General features: G+C 38.0%; 1 protein-coding gene across 1 annotated transcript in view; it reads right to left on the reverse strand.

Moving 5' to 3' along the window:
• PI4KA (phosphatidylinositol 4-kinase alpha) overlaps positions 1-15,694 on the reverse strand; it is a 60,732-nt gene extending 45,038 nt beyond the window's left edge. The window contains exons 1-16 of the mRNA XM_080559844.1: positions 15,453-15,694; positions 13,617-13,733; positions 12,001-12,094; positions 11,260-11,348; positions 10,688-10,760; positions 10,079-10,338; positions 9,303-9,369; positions 7,326-7,474; positions 6,690-6,755; positions 5,683-5,779; positions 5,191-5,382; positions 4,305-4,405; positions 3,470-3,599; positions 1,819-1,951; positions 1,090-1,185; positions 433-616 (exon numbers count right to left, since the gene is read on the reverse strand). Coding sequence (XP_080415970.1) covers positions 433-616; positions 1,090-1,185; positions 1,819-1,951; positions 3,470-3,599; positions 4,305-4,405; positions 5,191-5,382; positions 5,683-5,779; positions 6,690-6,755; positions 7,326-7,474; positions 9,303-9,369; positions 10,079-10,338; positions 10,688-10,760; positions 11,260-11,348; positions 12,001-12,094; positions 13,617-13,733; positions 15,453-15,671 — 2,067 coding nt within the window. The 5' untranslated portion in view covers positions 15,672-15,694. The remainder of the gene's footprint in view (positions 1-432; positions 617-1,089; positions 1,186-1,818; positions 1,952-3,469; positions 3,600-4,304; positions 4,406-5,190; positions 5,383-5,682; positions 5,780-6,689; positions 6,756-7,325; positions 7,475-9,302; positions 9,370-10,078; positions 10,339-10,687; positions 10,761-11,259; positions 11,349-12,000; positions 12,095-13,616; positions 13,734-15,452) is intronic.
• Between the last annotated feature and the right edge of the window lie 28 nt (positions 15,695-15,722).

Raw genomic sequence — 15,722 nt, forward strand, 5'->3', positions numbered from 1 at the left:
AGAAAAACAAGTTACATTTGGAAAAGGCAGAGTCAGTGTTCGCATCATTCAAGGCAACTTCTACTTTTAAATATATGGACCTACAAGACTTCTAAGCTGATTACTGATACAAAAAAAGGATCATGCGCATCTTTTGGGCATACAGGCCAGGTTTAGGAATTATTTAACTTTTGAAAACATGGGGTTGGTTTTCTAAACTTTTATTATTTTCTGTGGGGACTAATCTTTACGGGGACAGCATTTTACACATTATTAATTAGCTTTTATTTTCTGATGTCACTGAGACAAGGATTGTATGAGTGTGAACAAGTAAGATATGTAAATACTTCAAAAACGACTGCAAATGCAGTTTTTAAAATACAGGCTTTCCTTTTTAACTAAAGGGAAAAAAAAGTCATGAACTGAAAATCTCTTGGATAGTTCTTTCCTTACATTCCCGGTGATGACCAAGCAGCCCAGCTGGTCAATGATGAGCACATCAAGATTAGAAGGTGGCTGGCAGAACTTCTGCTGTAAGATCTGTAGGATGGGTTCCATCATTTTAGGGGTGTCCCTCAGTGCCACTGCAATGTGCCCTAAAGCACGAATTGTGTGGTCAGGAATCAGATGAGCTTCCCTGTTAAAACCAAACAAAAAAACCAAAGTGATACATTTAACTGTTCAGCAGTTAACAAGACCTCAAAGTATGGTACATTTCACATACGAAACAATTCATGAACTAAATTTAAGCATCACTAAACTTTACTATTGCCCCTATACACACATATCTACTCCGAACATTAGCGTTAAAGATGTACATGCATAGGTAAAAAGAAAAAAGCAAAACAAAATAGAAACCAGAACCCACAAGTGCACTGCCCAAGAAACTCACACTAATCTGTGTGCAAACTACTCTGTTAACAACAGTGGAAAGAAGTAAATGTGATCTGCAAAATATTAAGACAACAGTCTGGCCAGCTACTGTAGGACTTCCCCTCACTAATCTCAGTGATATTTAATTCTGAAATAATGCTGTCAGTCATTAAGTTTTAGAATAAGCTTCATGTTCACTGAGTAAAGGAAAATGAGTTTTCGCAATTAACAACTTACTTATCACTCTCCTGTGAGATGTACAGACGGTTAGACAAACTGGCAAGAAAGGCCTCAACAATCACTGAATCTATCGTCAAGCCAGCTTTCAAGCACCTGGAATAACAATGAACAGAAAACATGCTAAAACAGCCAAAGGAAAAATACAACACAGAGTCACAGGAATTAAACATTTCACATTGTACAACTGTAAACGCACACCAAGTATAAGGAAAAAAGAATTTACACTGAAGTCTAAGAACCAATTGCCTAGAACACCACAGATGTATTAAAAAAACCCTGAAGTTTATACTCCTGCTTCTTCCAGCAATAGTAAAGATCGGAATATGCAGTAAGTCAAGTTCAGAATCCATTCCTTTAGAAGCCTTAACTCCTTGCCTCTAGTCACCAACTATTTGTCTTCCCTAAAGCTCTGTGCAGCTGTCTAAAAGGGAAGAAGAATCATTACAAAATAAAAAAAAAAAAAAAAGCCCTGGTGGGTACCAAAACATGACTAGCATGAATTACCCACGTGGGAAGCAAAACAATTAAACTAAATGAGTATTTTAAGACTAGGACATAAAACCAAGGGATTGTCTGAAGGAAAATGAGATCACAAAATGAAAAGAGCACAAAGCGTTTATAACACAGAGCAGCACTTTCTAAATGGTCACAATACTCTTCTACTAGGGAAATAGAACACGTATTCCAAAATGGTGCAAGCCTCCTCTGTTACCACACACCTCTTACCTGCAGATATTGTCTATGGCAATGTCACGGAGCTGTTCATACATGGATGGTTGACTTTTCTTGCCAGGCATTACATTTAGAGTAGACTCTGAATGCTCATTGGTTACACTAATCTTGATGTCATTACCACCTACTAAGAATACAGAGTACAGAAATCAGCACCTTTCCCCCCCAAGTTGAGAGTACACAGGCGGAGCTATATCTGGCAAATGCAAAAGAGGATACTTTACAGGTCAGAGAATTGAACTTTGAAATTGCTTATATTGTCAGTACTTTTGTGAGATATCACTTAATACAATATAAATTAATAATAATTAAATACTTAAATAATAATACTTAAATAATAATACTTAAATAATTAAATAATTAAATTCCTAAATTTAGTCACCTCCAGTTTCCATTTTTATCTATGCCTTAGCATTACGATATTGCTTTTGCATTAGCAAGTAATTTACGTGGAACATTTTCTTTTGGGAAATCATAACTCACTAATACAATTCAAAAACAATAACAAAAGAATCACTGGGTGCCACCAAAACAGTCAGAGGGCTGAAGAACTCTGTTTTAAAATTTGAGCTATAATGTAATAGAGATTGAATAGTTTAAAATTATGAAGCCTCCTAAACACATTGAATCTGCATATCCTATCTACTCATTTTCTTTCATTCATACTGCATAGAAAATTCTACTCTATGTTGGTCATTATTAACAAAATTTTATTGCAGAATTTTAATGCCACCCTTCTGTCTTTGCTGTCCTGAGCAAGAAGATTCTACAAAGCTGTCAAGTCAGGAAAACCAACATTTTCCATGGCAAACTGCAGTCAAAAAATAAAAATGGAACAGTATACTGATAGCCACTTTTTCCAAGATTAACTTTGGACAGAAAACAAGCCTTAAAGGCTTGCATTTTTAAAGATTAGGAAGTTGATTCACAACACTTGCTCACCGCATTGTGCATGTAAGCACACCCTTCTGCACACAGATGCTGACCCACTAAGAGTGGCCAAAAGGTACCAAAGTGCAGCCACTCATTTGTCCACCCACTTAGGATTTGCCTTATAAAGCAAACAAAAAATAGCACACTTTTTCATCCACCCTATCCTGGTAACATGCTAATACAAATCTAATATTCAACCTGCAAACTGAAAGTAACCATTCTCTGCTTATCAACACATGCTACACAGTCTACACAATGGGGCATTATTTCAACTCCCTGCTGGAAAAAACACCTGCTTTTCTGGAACTAGAAAAACATAGGTTAGTTCTACTTAAAGCTAAATAAGCTGACATTGCCAGTAAATTTGTCATAAGACACGCACAATACAACCTTCAATAAAACAGCATCACACTGCAATTGCTGGTGATCTCACTCAGGAGAAAAGTGCTTGAGATAAGACTATCTCAGTTTCAGCATACAAGCACAGCAATATTGCTCCTAGAATAAAACATAGTTCTACATACACTGCTAGCACACAGATATACTTCTACCTTGATTTGCATTCCTCCTCTCCACTCTAAAAATCAAATTCATCTCCATTTTCCTCCTACTGATCCATCATCACAGAACATCTAAAAGCATCAAAAAGCCACAACAGTTGCAAAATGACCACTAACATATCCTTTGGAACACGACACCACCCCCCAGTTACCTGTGTGATACTGGCTATGATACTTGTAAAGCTTCACAAGCACTGGGGAAGGTATCACAAGGAAGTCTCTCAAAGATGGATTGACAGAATGAACCACAACAGGGAACCTCTCACATAAACGACCCAGACCCTAAAAGCAAAACAGGAAAAAAATCATTTAGGTAACATATATCATTTGAAATAAAAACTGTGCTGCTATATTCAACTGTAAGCTTGCAACTTCATCTGAACACCAAAAACAAAGATAGTTCTGAGGGATTCAATATTTAGTGTACGACTGAAGACATTTAAAGCCTCTAATTCTTTTAGGTTATCCTAGAATTTGACATGCCACTCAAGCCTTGCTGTTTTCTTCACAATTAATTTCACAGGAGGTATATGAAATGAACTGCACAATCTAAAAATAAAGTTACTGGACAAGTTCCAATGCATACAGAATCCTGATAATTTAGTATCCTAATTTCGCAAAGCACCACATCTGTAAGACTGTGTCCAACAAGAAGACAAAAATTAGAATAACCAAGTTTTAGTCTTCAATGTCAGTGATCTGCCAGTCCCAGTTCAGCTGTTTATGTAATAGGCTGTAACACTAAATATTTCAGAAATGAAATATGGGTTAAAAACACTCATCAATATTATTCTTCAAGAACAAGCTGAGCTAAGTAAATTTTGAAAGCATTACTCTTATGCAGATCTACTTTCAAGACCAAATCCCTAAAATCCAAATGAAGAACACATTAATGGAAAGTAATGCAAACAGGAGACATAAAATGCTCTTCTAGCAACCTGCAACTCCCTCCCCAATATAGTCATGCCAAATACAGTAAAAACAGACCTGCAAACAGCAAATTAGCAGCGGCAAATGAGCAATGATGACTTTGCTGGAAGTTTTTGACTGCAGCTTCTCTGATAACTTGATGCACAAGTTTTCTGCACCTTAATACCAAAAACCCAACAGAAAAAAAAAATAAGTTTGTCAGATTTGTTATTAGGCCACACACAGCTCAATGTTATTGGAATGCCTAAAACATGAAGAAAATTTATCATCTTCACTCCCTTTGTACTACAACTCCTCAAAGAGATTTAGTACTTTTTCTGAAAAAAAAAAAAAAAAAAAAAAAAAAAGTTGTGTTGGAGTTAACACAAAATCAGCATCTGCACTAACCAGCCCTGTCAAACACTATGATGGAAAGAATGACAGTATTTAAAGTTGATTTTGAGGGTACTTCACATCTGACAGAAATGGATTTTTGCAAGGGTCAAAGGAAAAAAATGCTACGTGTACTCAGAGGATGTGTAAGAATAACACAAGAAAGAAAGAAATTTGAGAAAAAGTGAGAAAGAGTTTACCAATACTGATAGCAATGAAGAAAAAACGTTCCCTTTAATGAATCACTAAAACTTTTAAGACACAAAAAGCAACAATTGAAAACACAAAACAAACTAGAAAATAAAAAGCAAAACGCAGCAATTGTACTGTCCCTTCTAAACGAGCCAATAGGAAGTTTCTGATTTTGTTTCTGTAAAGAGATGTCTAACTACCTGGCCAACTAATTCATTAACTTCTTGATGGAAGTTTAAGGTGTACATTCTAATAACTAAAAGTATTCAACTGAAGTTTATTTATATTTCTCTGAGCTTTCAAAGAGCTTATAAGTATTCCTACAAGTTAAAAATAAAATATTAACCAGACATTCCAGAGACAGAAAAGCATTTTTCACCTTGCTCATCTTTCACAGCCCACACCATGAGATCCACACAGGCAGCATTAGCCTGACAACGCAGTTTTAGAGGACTCAGCTCATTGTGCAGTCGGTCAACATCATGAAGGATTTTCTGAAGTTCTGATTGACTGGTGTTGAATTGTTCAAGCACAAAATCATGGATTTCCTTCACAAATGAAGTGGGAAGATCTAAAGAAATAAAAGGAAATAGCATTATAGTAGAAGAAAGGGAGACAGTATATCAGAATGAAAGCATGTGTGAAATTAATTGCCAATGTCATGAATGATTTCATGAAGTTTATGCCCTACCTAAAAAGATAAAATTTGTAGCGAAGTCCACCAGTAATCAGACAATTAAAACGCCATCTGTTAATCATTTCAGTGGTGTCATAAGAATTTGTTTCTCTATTTCCCTAGCACCTTTACATGGAAACATTTCAAAATACATCAGAAATTACATGGCAAAAAATAAATAAATAAATTCTATACCTTTCATATAGTATAATGTGTCTCTCAGCATTTTAAACTGCGCAAGATAAAGAGGATCACTGAATGTTTTATAATAGAGATCAGTGTTAGCACCTGTCTGCAAAAGAAAAGAAACAACCATCCAGATTAAAAATGCAATATTTTCCATAACATGAATAAACAAATCTTCTCATTCAAGTCACAATTTTTACCCCACAATGTAAACAGAAAGACAAGTACAAGCACTTTAACAACTCTACAACCACCATTAAATAAGATTCAGTCAGTCTTTTGATTTGAAAAGCTCATACGTGTTCTCAGTATTCTAATAATAATAAATAAAAATCAAATTGATCATTTTACTGAGACAGCAAAGGAGTAACTGAAGCTGTCTCCACTTCGGCCTGCATTTCAAATATGGCAGAACTTGAAAGATGGCTGGAGAGAACAGCACTTGCATTCCCACACAGTTGAACATACTCCTTTTATGACAGCTTTACACCTCCAATGAAATGGGGCTAACTCCATAATATGTGGTACAGGAACACGTATGCCACCTCTAAAACTGAAGGTCCAAGAATTGTAACGCTATGACATTTCTTGAAATGATACCTACAAGAGCAGCAGTGATTTCCAAGCCAGAAGAGAAAAAACAAAAAACACACACCACATTTTAACTACATGAAAAAAGACAATAGTGTTACTGAAATAAGCAACAATTCTACAGTCTGAGCCTACAGTAAACCACTTTGGGCAACCACTGCTGTAATTTAGTAGGGTAACAGAGCTCAGGTAGCTGAATAATTAAAGAAAATAATTATTTCCTTTTTTGTTAGTGAAAAATATTCTCTCCTCTTATTTTAACACAGCCCAGGGCTAGATTAAAAAAACTGAAAGAGCAGATCAAACAGAAAACAAATATCCTTTTACAAAGACAAGGCATACCTTAGACAGTTAAAAAAAAAAGATTAATTTAAAAGTATTAAGACAAAGCATTCAAGTCAAGAGAAAGGTATTTAAGAATGTACCTCTGCAACTTCAGCTACAACTGCATCTAAAGTCTTCAGCAGAGAATCCCCAACAATCTGTTTTACCTACAGAGGAAAAAAGAAAAAAAAGGTTTGGTTTATGTTCATGACTCTAGATAGGAAGATAATACAATTTTGCACATGTAAAGACAACACCCATCACTACTGCAAAGCGTAAGATGAAATTAATGCTACAAGCATTTTTAGTTGCAACAAGATTTAATATATTTCAGCCTCTGTGCAATATTCCAAAATAGCTGGTGCATGAAGCAGCCAGGGCCAGTGGCCTCTACCACTCAGCATGAATTCACAGCAACAACACTCTTCTGGAAGAGGGTCTTATTCTCACAGCAAAAAACAATCTACTTCAGCAACTATCAGTACGCAAGTACCACATGGTCTGAGACACACCAAAAGAAAGAATCTAACAAACTTATTTGATATTCCAACTTCACATTTCAACTTTGCATTTCAGGAATACTATTGAAACATGATGTTAAATGCCATAAAAATAACATTACACAAAGCTTGAAAGATAAACACAATCTTTTTATTTGCACTTCTAAAAGCTTAAATAAACTGCATCTTCCTCTAGTACGGAAATTGCTGCAACCTTCATAGCAATCTATCACATACCATGTTCAAAAGCTGGCGAAGCATTTCCAGTGGGATGTTAAACTCTTTATTGTTAATGCCATTAAAGAGAGGAGAAACTGAAAAGCTGGAGCTGATCGTAGTGAAGTAATAATCAGGATCCAGTGCACTCCCATCAGGAAGATACGAACCTGATCAAAAAATAAAGAAGTATGAGAAAAAATTTTGGGGAGAGAAAGGATACATAGATTTTGTTTAATGGTAGTGTTTAATCACCACTGAAGAGTTATTTCCAACATGGGTGCAGTCTTTAACTGGCAAGTTATCAAGAGGCTCAATTCAGCTAATCTATTGGTAAATCAAGACAAAACTACAATGAAAAACACATTTGTTCATCAAAAAGCAACAATCCTTTGTGAGGAATTGATTTTAGCTTGTGTTCACGTCACAGACACTGCTGACAACAACTCTTACCACACTACTGATGTCCCTTTACCTGAAATTATTTCTGTAATGCCATTTTAGAATTGAGCATAGAGATACAAAAAACAGGCTGAGTCAAAACTATCTTGTGAGATTTTTCCTTATATTAGAGCAAATGAGCATGGGGCATAGCTTTAATTTTAGAAGAAGAGCCAATTCATTACTGCAATTCGAAGATAAATACAAAATTATTTTTTCAGATTCAAATATTCTATTAAGCAAATAGCTTACAAATCATACTGCTTTGGGTACTGCTTGCAGTTTAGAAGTTACATCTTTGCCTTTTAAACGACTTAGGTGCTGTGCTAAAGTAATGTTCTTGCAGTTAATAGACTTTCAAGTAGCACTGTTTCCTAACAACAATAAAAAAATTCACTCTTTTTTTTTCCCTAACCCCTTAGCCAGAAAAAAACCAAGACCATTAGTCTTATTTTCTAAATATGATGATTATCACAAACTATACTACGAGAAAAAAATATAAGGCTTGCCTCCAGGCTTTAATTATGCTTTGCATTTTGCTATTGTCTCTTTAACCTGATGGGGTTTTTTTGTTTGTTTTTTTGTTTGGTTGTTTTTTAACACTCAAAACTTTGAGAACCTAAAGCTGAAGAAGTGTATAGGTTGGTTCAACAGAGTAGACAGAGGATAGCTTATTTTTCTTACTTGGCCACTTATGATGAATTACCCTGCATCCCAGTGATATAAGGAAGGAAGACAGATGCCTTTTCAAACATTAAATGAAGAAAACAGAAAATGTAGTGTGGGAGAAATCATTTTAAACCAGGGTTTCAGAGACAGAAAGAACAGAGAAACCGAGAATGTCCAAACCAATAAAGACTTCAAAGGTCCAGACAAAACCAAAGACACCAAAACACCTCAACTTTGTTTCTCACATGTGGAATTAGTTTGCCACTGAACTTGTGCAAATACAGTTTATTTTCAAGCACTGCTTCTACATGTCACAGCACAAAAACTAAAAGCTAGAGCTGTACCAAAACCCAATGGTTAAGAGACAACTTCAGTGTCTCCTTTATTATTTTTCACTTCAGCAAATTACTAGGTCCTTAAACAGTGACTCATACCAAATTTACTTCAAATGGAGCTGTTGTTTTAGAATCCTAGAATTTTGAGACCTTTGTGGTACATTCTAGACACTAGTCCACCAATTTACTTCTTTAGTGAGGTACGGTATTAATGCTTGTTTCTGAAAGTTACTTAGCCTAATCTTCCCAAATATTTTTGGCTTAGTTGAATTAAGCTCTTCAGTACTAGGCACTGCCTAGCATCGGGAAATCATGTCTCTCAGAAGCCTGCCAGAAACAACTGACCCTGGAGATCAGTAGTATTAATAATGACTACTTCCTGCTGTCTTCACACTCCACAGTTTTTCAGAAACCTAGCAGGCATGTGCCTGAGAATTACTGTAAGAATCCCAGAATGTAGAGAAAGAGGTCAAAAGGATTTTGGTTCTCAATTTTCTGTAAAGAGAAATAAAAATAAAAGAATCACACATTATTCATTTGCAAAATAATTTACCTTCAAAGTAATGAATTGCAGATCCTCCAGGAGAGCTGGGTGGGGGAATTCCACGTTCAGGACTAACCTGAAACATCACACGCTTTTTAAAACCATACTTTTAAAAACTATTGAGAACTACTCATCAGTGTGTTCACACCTTATAGTGAAACACAGCTTCAGGTGAAACTACCAGAACGATGTATTGACAGGCCCAACAGCTCAATTACAACCAAAAAATGGGAAGTTAAAAAAGGCTAGTTCAGCAGTTTTGATTAGAGGAAACAGATCAGAATGACAACTCCGGTACTGCACATAACTATGCTAATAACAATCCATGGTTTCCAAACAGGCACCTGAACCCATTTTTCCCCTATGACAATGAATATGCACAGCTGCCAGTAAAGCCAGCAAGAGCTCCTATAGGCTCAGCACTTCCGAAAACTCTAGTCATAAACTGACAGTTTCCCAAATTTTCCAATAAACATTATATGTATTTTTTTTTAAATGAGGATAACATGAAACATAATATAAAATTAGGAATAGAATTGGGCAGCAATTTATTATCAGGATTTATTGGTACAGTAATTAGTTTAACTGTCACTAATTATTTTGTAGCTCAGAAGCTACAAAATCATTTTGAAGGTCAGCCATAGAACCAAAATAAAGATTTCTGAATGTGGTCAAATAACTTGTTAAGAGACATTCTACGTATCCAGGCTTACGGCTGCCTTAATCACATCAAGACCACAACGTCATTGTAGCACCAATTCCAACACATGGCAAGTCATACAGACCTGTGAGATGCTAGATACACTGCTAGCCTTTCTCTTTAGTGTTCCTTCTTGGCAAACAGTGAGCAGAGAACTGGGAAGAATGGATCTGAAATCATTAAAGGACCGTCGGCGAATTCCTTCAAGCTCTTCTGGAACTCTCAGGGAATGTGGGGGAATTTTTGGAAAAAGCTTTGAAAGGAGAGCCTCCTCTGAATTGCTGTAGCGACCAAAGGCTCGAGAAATTCCTATCAGGCAGGGCACTGCATACTTGCATAAATATTCTGGGGAGGGAGGGGAAACAAACAAACAAAAAAGATATAAGAATATATTAACAGTAACTTAGCAAAACTGAAGAGAGGTAGTTCTACCAGTTCACAAAACTGCTTCAGCCTAAAGTGCTTTACAAAGATTTGTTCAAAAGCAGACGAAAAATCACAAAGTTATCTTAAATTAATACACATCTCTAGCTTCTGTATTTCATTTACAGCAACAGAGTAAACACGTGCTAAGAGAAGTCAACAGAGGAAAGCTTCTCATTTCTCAGGAGCGATCCTGATAGTTTGAAAATACAAGAATTTCAGAGGACGAGTTCAGATATAGTAAAAATATAAAGAGTTATTTTAAAAGTACCTTTATCATGCATTTGTGGGGTCTGGCACATTCCCAACAGAAACTGCATAACTTGTAGAATTGCGTCCAAAATCTAAAGCAATCATGACAGACATAGAAAAACAGATGTTGGTAAAGAGGTTTTATCATGATATATGAGATCACTACAACACATATGACACTTACTTACCAATGTAAGCATCTCTGTAAACAAGATGTTTTTAATGCTATGTGACTACAAAAGTATATTGGTCTCATTCAGCTTACAGAGCTTCCTTTGTAAAGCCTTCAGCTAACTGGTGTGTACAACGGAATAAAATTGCAGCAGCCCTGATCTTAGTACCAAGCTTGAATTCTAGAACTCTGGACTCAATGATTGTCATGCTTTGACATCCAGAAGCAAAAACAGATTTAAGAATTTCTTCTGTGTACCTGACTTCATTAATTGAAGCAAAGTAACGCGTCAGTATACATGTCAAGCAACCAATCCCTTGGCAAGGAAGAAGGAAGGCAGCTGTGATGTCTTGCCTAGACATTTGTCATTTACACCACTGGAGAATCGGGTACGAGGTAAGCACAAAATTAAACTCTACCTGCTCTCTGAGGGAGGCATCCCTGTAAGCAACGTCTGATAACAACGTTACCAAGCAGAAGCTGAAGTTTTCTGCTACTGGAAGCAACCCTGCAAAGTAAGAGAGAAGTACTGTTAGAGATGGCATATCAGAGAAAATAATAATAAAGACAACACAACTGATTCGCATGCCGTACAGTTCTGAGACGGACTGTGGAGTCCTACATACATAATGTAGAAGTACTTTCTAACCATCATAATTTCAGTGTGAAGGGTTAAAAGCCTATTTTTAAATTTGTAAAACCTTTCCAGGTTTTCAAATAAATAATATAATATAATACACTTTGTGAAACAGAAGTATTTTTATATTCATTTTAAGTGGTACTAAGGGAGCAAAAAATTAAGTGGTTTCATAGCAACTAAGTATCTAACTAAAAGCAGATCACAAAAATCTCAGGTTCTGCTCTCCTGACCTAACTGCCATGCAAACTTCTCCAATTTAGTCCTGAAATATATTGAGCACAGATTTATTTGGAAGTACAATTTATCATAAAGCAGTCAAGCAGGAAAGCTGGGAGGTATTCAGCTTCCTCTTTGCTTCTAAAGAACAACCAGTATTAAACACTCTCAAGTCAAGAGCTGAGGACCTACCAGACCCTCTCCCACCTCTCTTTATACCACGTCCTGAATAGGCTTTGTTCTTTCTATTTCTTGTCTGCCATTCTATGAGAATGATAAGGATGCGCACAACAACAAACATCACCTCTGCCTTTCCGTGCATTGCTTTCTTCTATCCACTGGACTTTGGGAAGTCCCTTCAGAAGTCGGAGGAGGTAAGGAACCACATTATCTTTGTGCTAAAAAGGAAAATACTCTATTTAAAATGGAAGCAACAAGCTGAAAAATATCTGCTCATGGTATTTTAGAGGCGTGGAAATGCTACATTAAACAAACACAGAACACGCTTTTTCTAATGATTACTCCACAGGCTTCTTGAATATTGCAAAATTTATTTCAACACAGGCAAAGGAAAGTAAACAAATTAACTCAGTTCTATAAACCCAAGCATTTCATTCTGGGCAACTGTTCATTCTCCATAAAACTTGGGATTAATTAAAGTTCTGTATCTTTTTTCTCCAACTCATTTATCAATTTGCACCAACGTCACAAAATAATTTTAAGGCAGCTAGATATCTAGAAATGCCAGTCCCACATTGGAGATCCATCCCATGGCCTTAAGCAAATCACTTAGCACACCCGTTTAACACCTCAGTTAAATCTGCAAATCCAAGGATAATAATTTCCTTCCTCACAGAGCTGGATTAATTAAAACTGATGGTTTTGAAAACATCACAAAAATGCTAAGAAAAATGAATACAATTGCCTTAAACTTCATACTAACAAAATGCAAATAGGACAAAGTTGTTAATACTATGTATGCAAGCTGTATCATAGTAAACAGGCACCAAAGAGAAGGAAATTCAGGCTCAATCCAAACCCCAGCAACACTAAAAGACTTGAAGTGAGGTGAATGTCTTTGAAACCAGGACTCCATACATCCTTCCTTTCTTCTGCAAGAAACAATACCATCCCCGGAGTTTGAAGAGAAGAGAACCAGTTTGTCAGAAACAAGCTGACAGATACAAAAGGGACATTTGTATACAATGCAACCTATCCTCACTGTTTGTCTTTTTACCCTAGCTAATGCCCAGGCATAAAAAGGCTGTTACAAACCTGACATTCAGGAGCATGTTTGCTCCTGAAACATACCTGTTGTTTAGAAGCTGGTGAGGGCAGGACAAGCAATGACACATTAAGCAAATTGCACCAAACAGTTTGCCCACACCTATAAAAACTTCTTGCACTCCCATATTCAGCCAACATATACTCTAACAATGAAACTTCTACGCTTCATGCTTCCTCTTAAAAACCACTTCCCTCCTTTACTACCTCAAATTCAATGCCACAGGGCCAATTCATCAGCTACCTTTCAAAAATCTACAAACAAGTGCCTTTATGTTGGTTACCACCCCCAAAAAACCTCTGTAAAACAACTTAAGCTTTCCTGTCCCTCCTTAAGCTGTGATGACCAACAAACATGACAGCAGTTTGGCCGTGGCAGTACCACGATTTCTGTCATCAGTACCGTCCTTGTTTCCTTGTGCTTCCCTGCCTGCATCCATCTGTTATGTCTGATCTTTTATCTAGTCAGCTCTTTAGAGCAAGGACATGAATATCGTACCACATGTGTAAGGCATTCACAAATTTCATTTTCCCCACATTACAGTAATTCAAATTAACATTAAATACCAATTTTTCATTCATTGAACAACTAATCCAACATCTTTCAAGTTAAATAGCCCAAGGGAGGAAAAATACCTGAAGGTCAGATTCAATTAGAAAGATTCCCAAAGCAATTACAGCATCTCTTCGACGTTCATCTAACTGGAAAATCCCATGGAAATCCACTGGACACATACAGAGCAGCTTTTGTACCTGAAAAACAGTGATGGGAAAGGACGGGAGAACAAGACCAAAAGCGTCAAAACAATCCAAAGGAACAACAGTGTTAAAATTGTCTTTCAAAAATCTACCAGTAGATGTTTGGTAAGGAAAGCAATGCAAATAGCTCCCAGCATTTTGTTAAAGGAATAGATTTAGCCATCATGTCCATGCCCTAGAGCATGCCAAGCAATAGACCTGGGTAGTACTAAGGCAGTTGCAAATATTTTCATAGCAGAGAAACAAGCTGACAGGCTGTGGTTTTCAAGATTCATTCAGACATCCAGCGTTTGAAGTGGTGTTACAACTGCACCAGTGCTTTCCTCATAAACAGCCCTGAATAAATGCTGCTGCATAGCTGAGTTTGACTTTTGCTCAGATTCTTTTAACATGTTAAGTTTCCAGAACTTATTTTCCCCACAACTTACCTATCAGTTCACTGCATACACAGCAAACGCACAACTAAAGAATACTTCAAATCTCTGAAATGCTTAGTTTGCTTATGGAACTGTTATATAAAAAAAAGGGGGAGGGGGAATGCAACAAGCAGATGGACTTTCTATAAATCTTCTTGATGCTAATAAGTAGTAGCAAAAAGGGACAAAACCTATGTTTGAATGTCAAGCTACTTCCCATTTACATAGTAAACTTTAAACATTCCACCTTGAAATTTATAAACTGAGAAACTGTTTTCCTAGAGGATTAAAACAACTCAGTGGATGCCCAGTATAACTACAAGACCTGTAATACAACACAAGTAATCCTCTTGATTAGCGTAAAATCCAGCAGAGAAAATATGAACTTTGAAATAACTTTTAGTACATGTGTTCCACGTCAGGTTACTTTGTGGAATAACATGAGTAATTGTAGCTAGATATGACCTGTTGATATCATTTAACTCCTACGTGTACTCTCTCAAATAAAAAAAAATAAACACTGGATAAGAGTGAACCAACAGCAAGACGTTAAAGAAAACATTTGCAGGTGGCTGTCAGAGCAATGACAGATTTCCAGAACAAGCACTAAGCAAAGACACCTGCAACAGCTGGCCAAGAATAAGTCACACACTATGATTTTCACCAACGCAGAGCTGTGCTTTTCACCAATTTAGTCACGTCTCATTAAGGCACAAAACAATTTAAAAGCTCGGCCCCTTCCAACACAGATACTGACACACGAGGTTGTCTCTTCGCTGTCACGGGAACTTGCACAGTCAGCCGGCCCACACCAGCAGCGGGACCCACAGAGAGAACCCTCGCACGGCTAAAATTCTCTTATTTAATTACGCAGTCACTAGATGCTTATCTTAACCAAAATTTCTATTTTTTTCGTTTTGCTTTTTTTTAACCTTGACCTGATTCCATCACTTCGATTTCACCAGATACACAGGGTAAATCAACCAGCCTTCATTAGGCTGAGACTAATTACACCTCACAAGCTTCACGGCCGGACCTCAGCCCTCTGCTCCCCTCAGCACCCCCCGGAGGGGACACGGCCGAGCCCCGCCGCCCGCCACGCGTGACAGGGCCCCAAGGGGCACCCGGACACCCCCTCAGGACCACCCCACGGGGCCCCTCAGAGCTGCCGGCACCCCGGGGAGGAGCCTTCCCTCAGAGAGCCCCTCACGGCGCCCGGGGAGGAGCCTCCCCTCAGGGAGAGCCCCTCAGGGAGAGCCCCTCAGGGAGAGCCCCTCAGGGAGAGCCCCTCACTCACTTTCTCCAGCGGCGCCGGGTTCTGCACCGCCAACGAGCGCGCCAGCGACAGCACCGTGTTGAAGTAGAAGCCGCGCGCCGTGCCCGCGCTGCTCCCCCGCCCCGTGCCCGCCGAGGGAGCCGCGGCAGCCGCCGGCGTTGTGGCGGAGGTCCCCGCCGCGGCCGCCGTCGCCGCTGTTGCTGCGGCCGCCGCCGCCGCCGCCACCGCCGCGGCCGCCATGTTGGGAGGGAGCCCCGCGGGCGGGGCCCCTCTCGCGGCACGGCGTTCCCT

Source organism: Anser brachyrhynchus, assembly GCF_964034855.1.
Source record: "Anser brachyrhynchus genome assembly, chromosome: 17".
Taxonomy (NCBI): Eukaryota; Metazoa; Chordata; class Aves; order Anseriformes; family Anatidae; genus Anser; species Anser brachyrhynchus.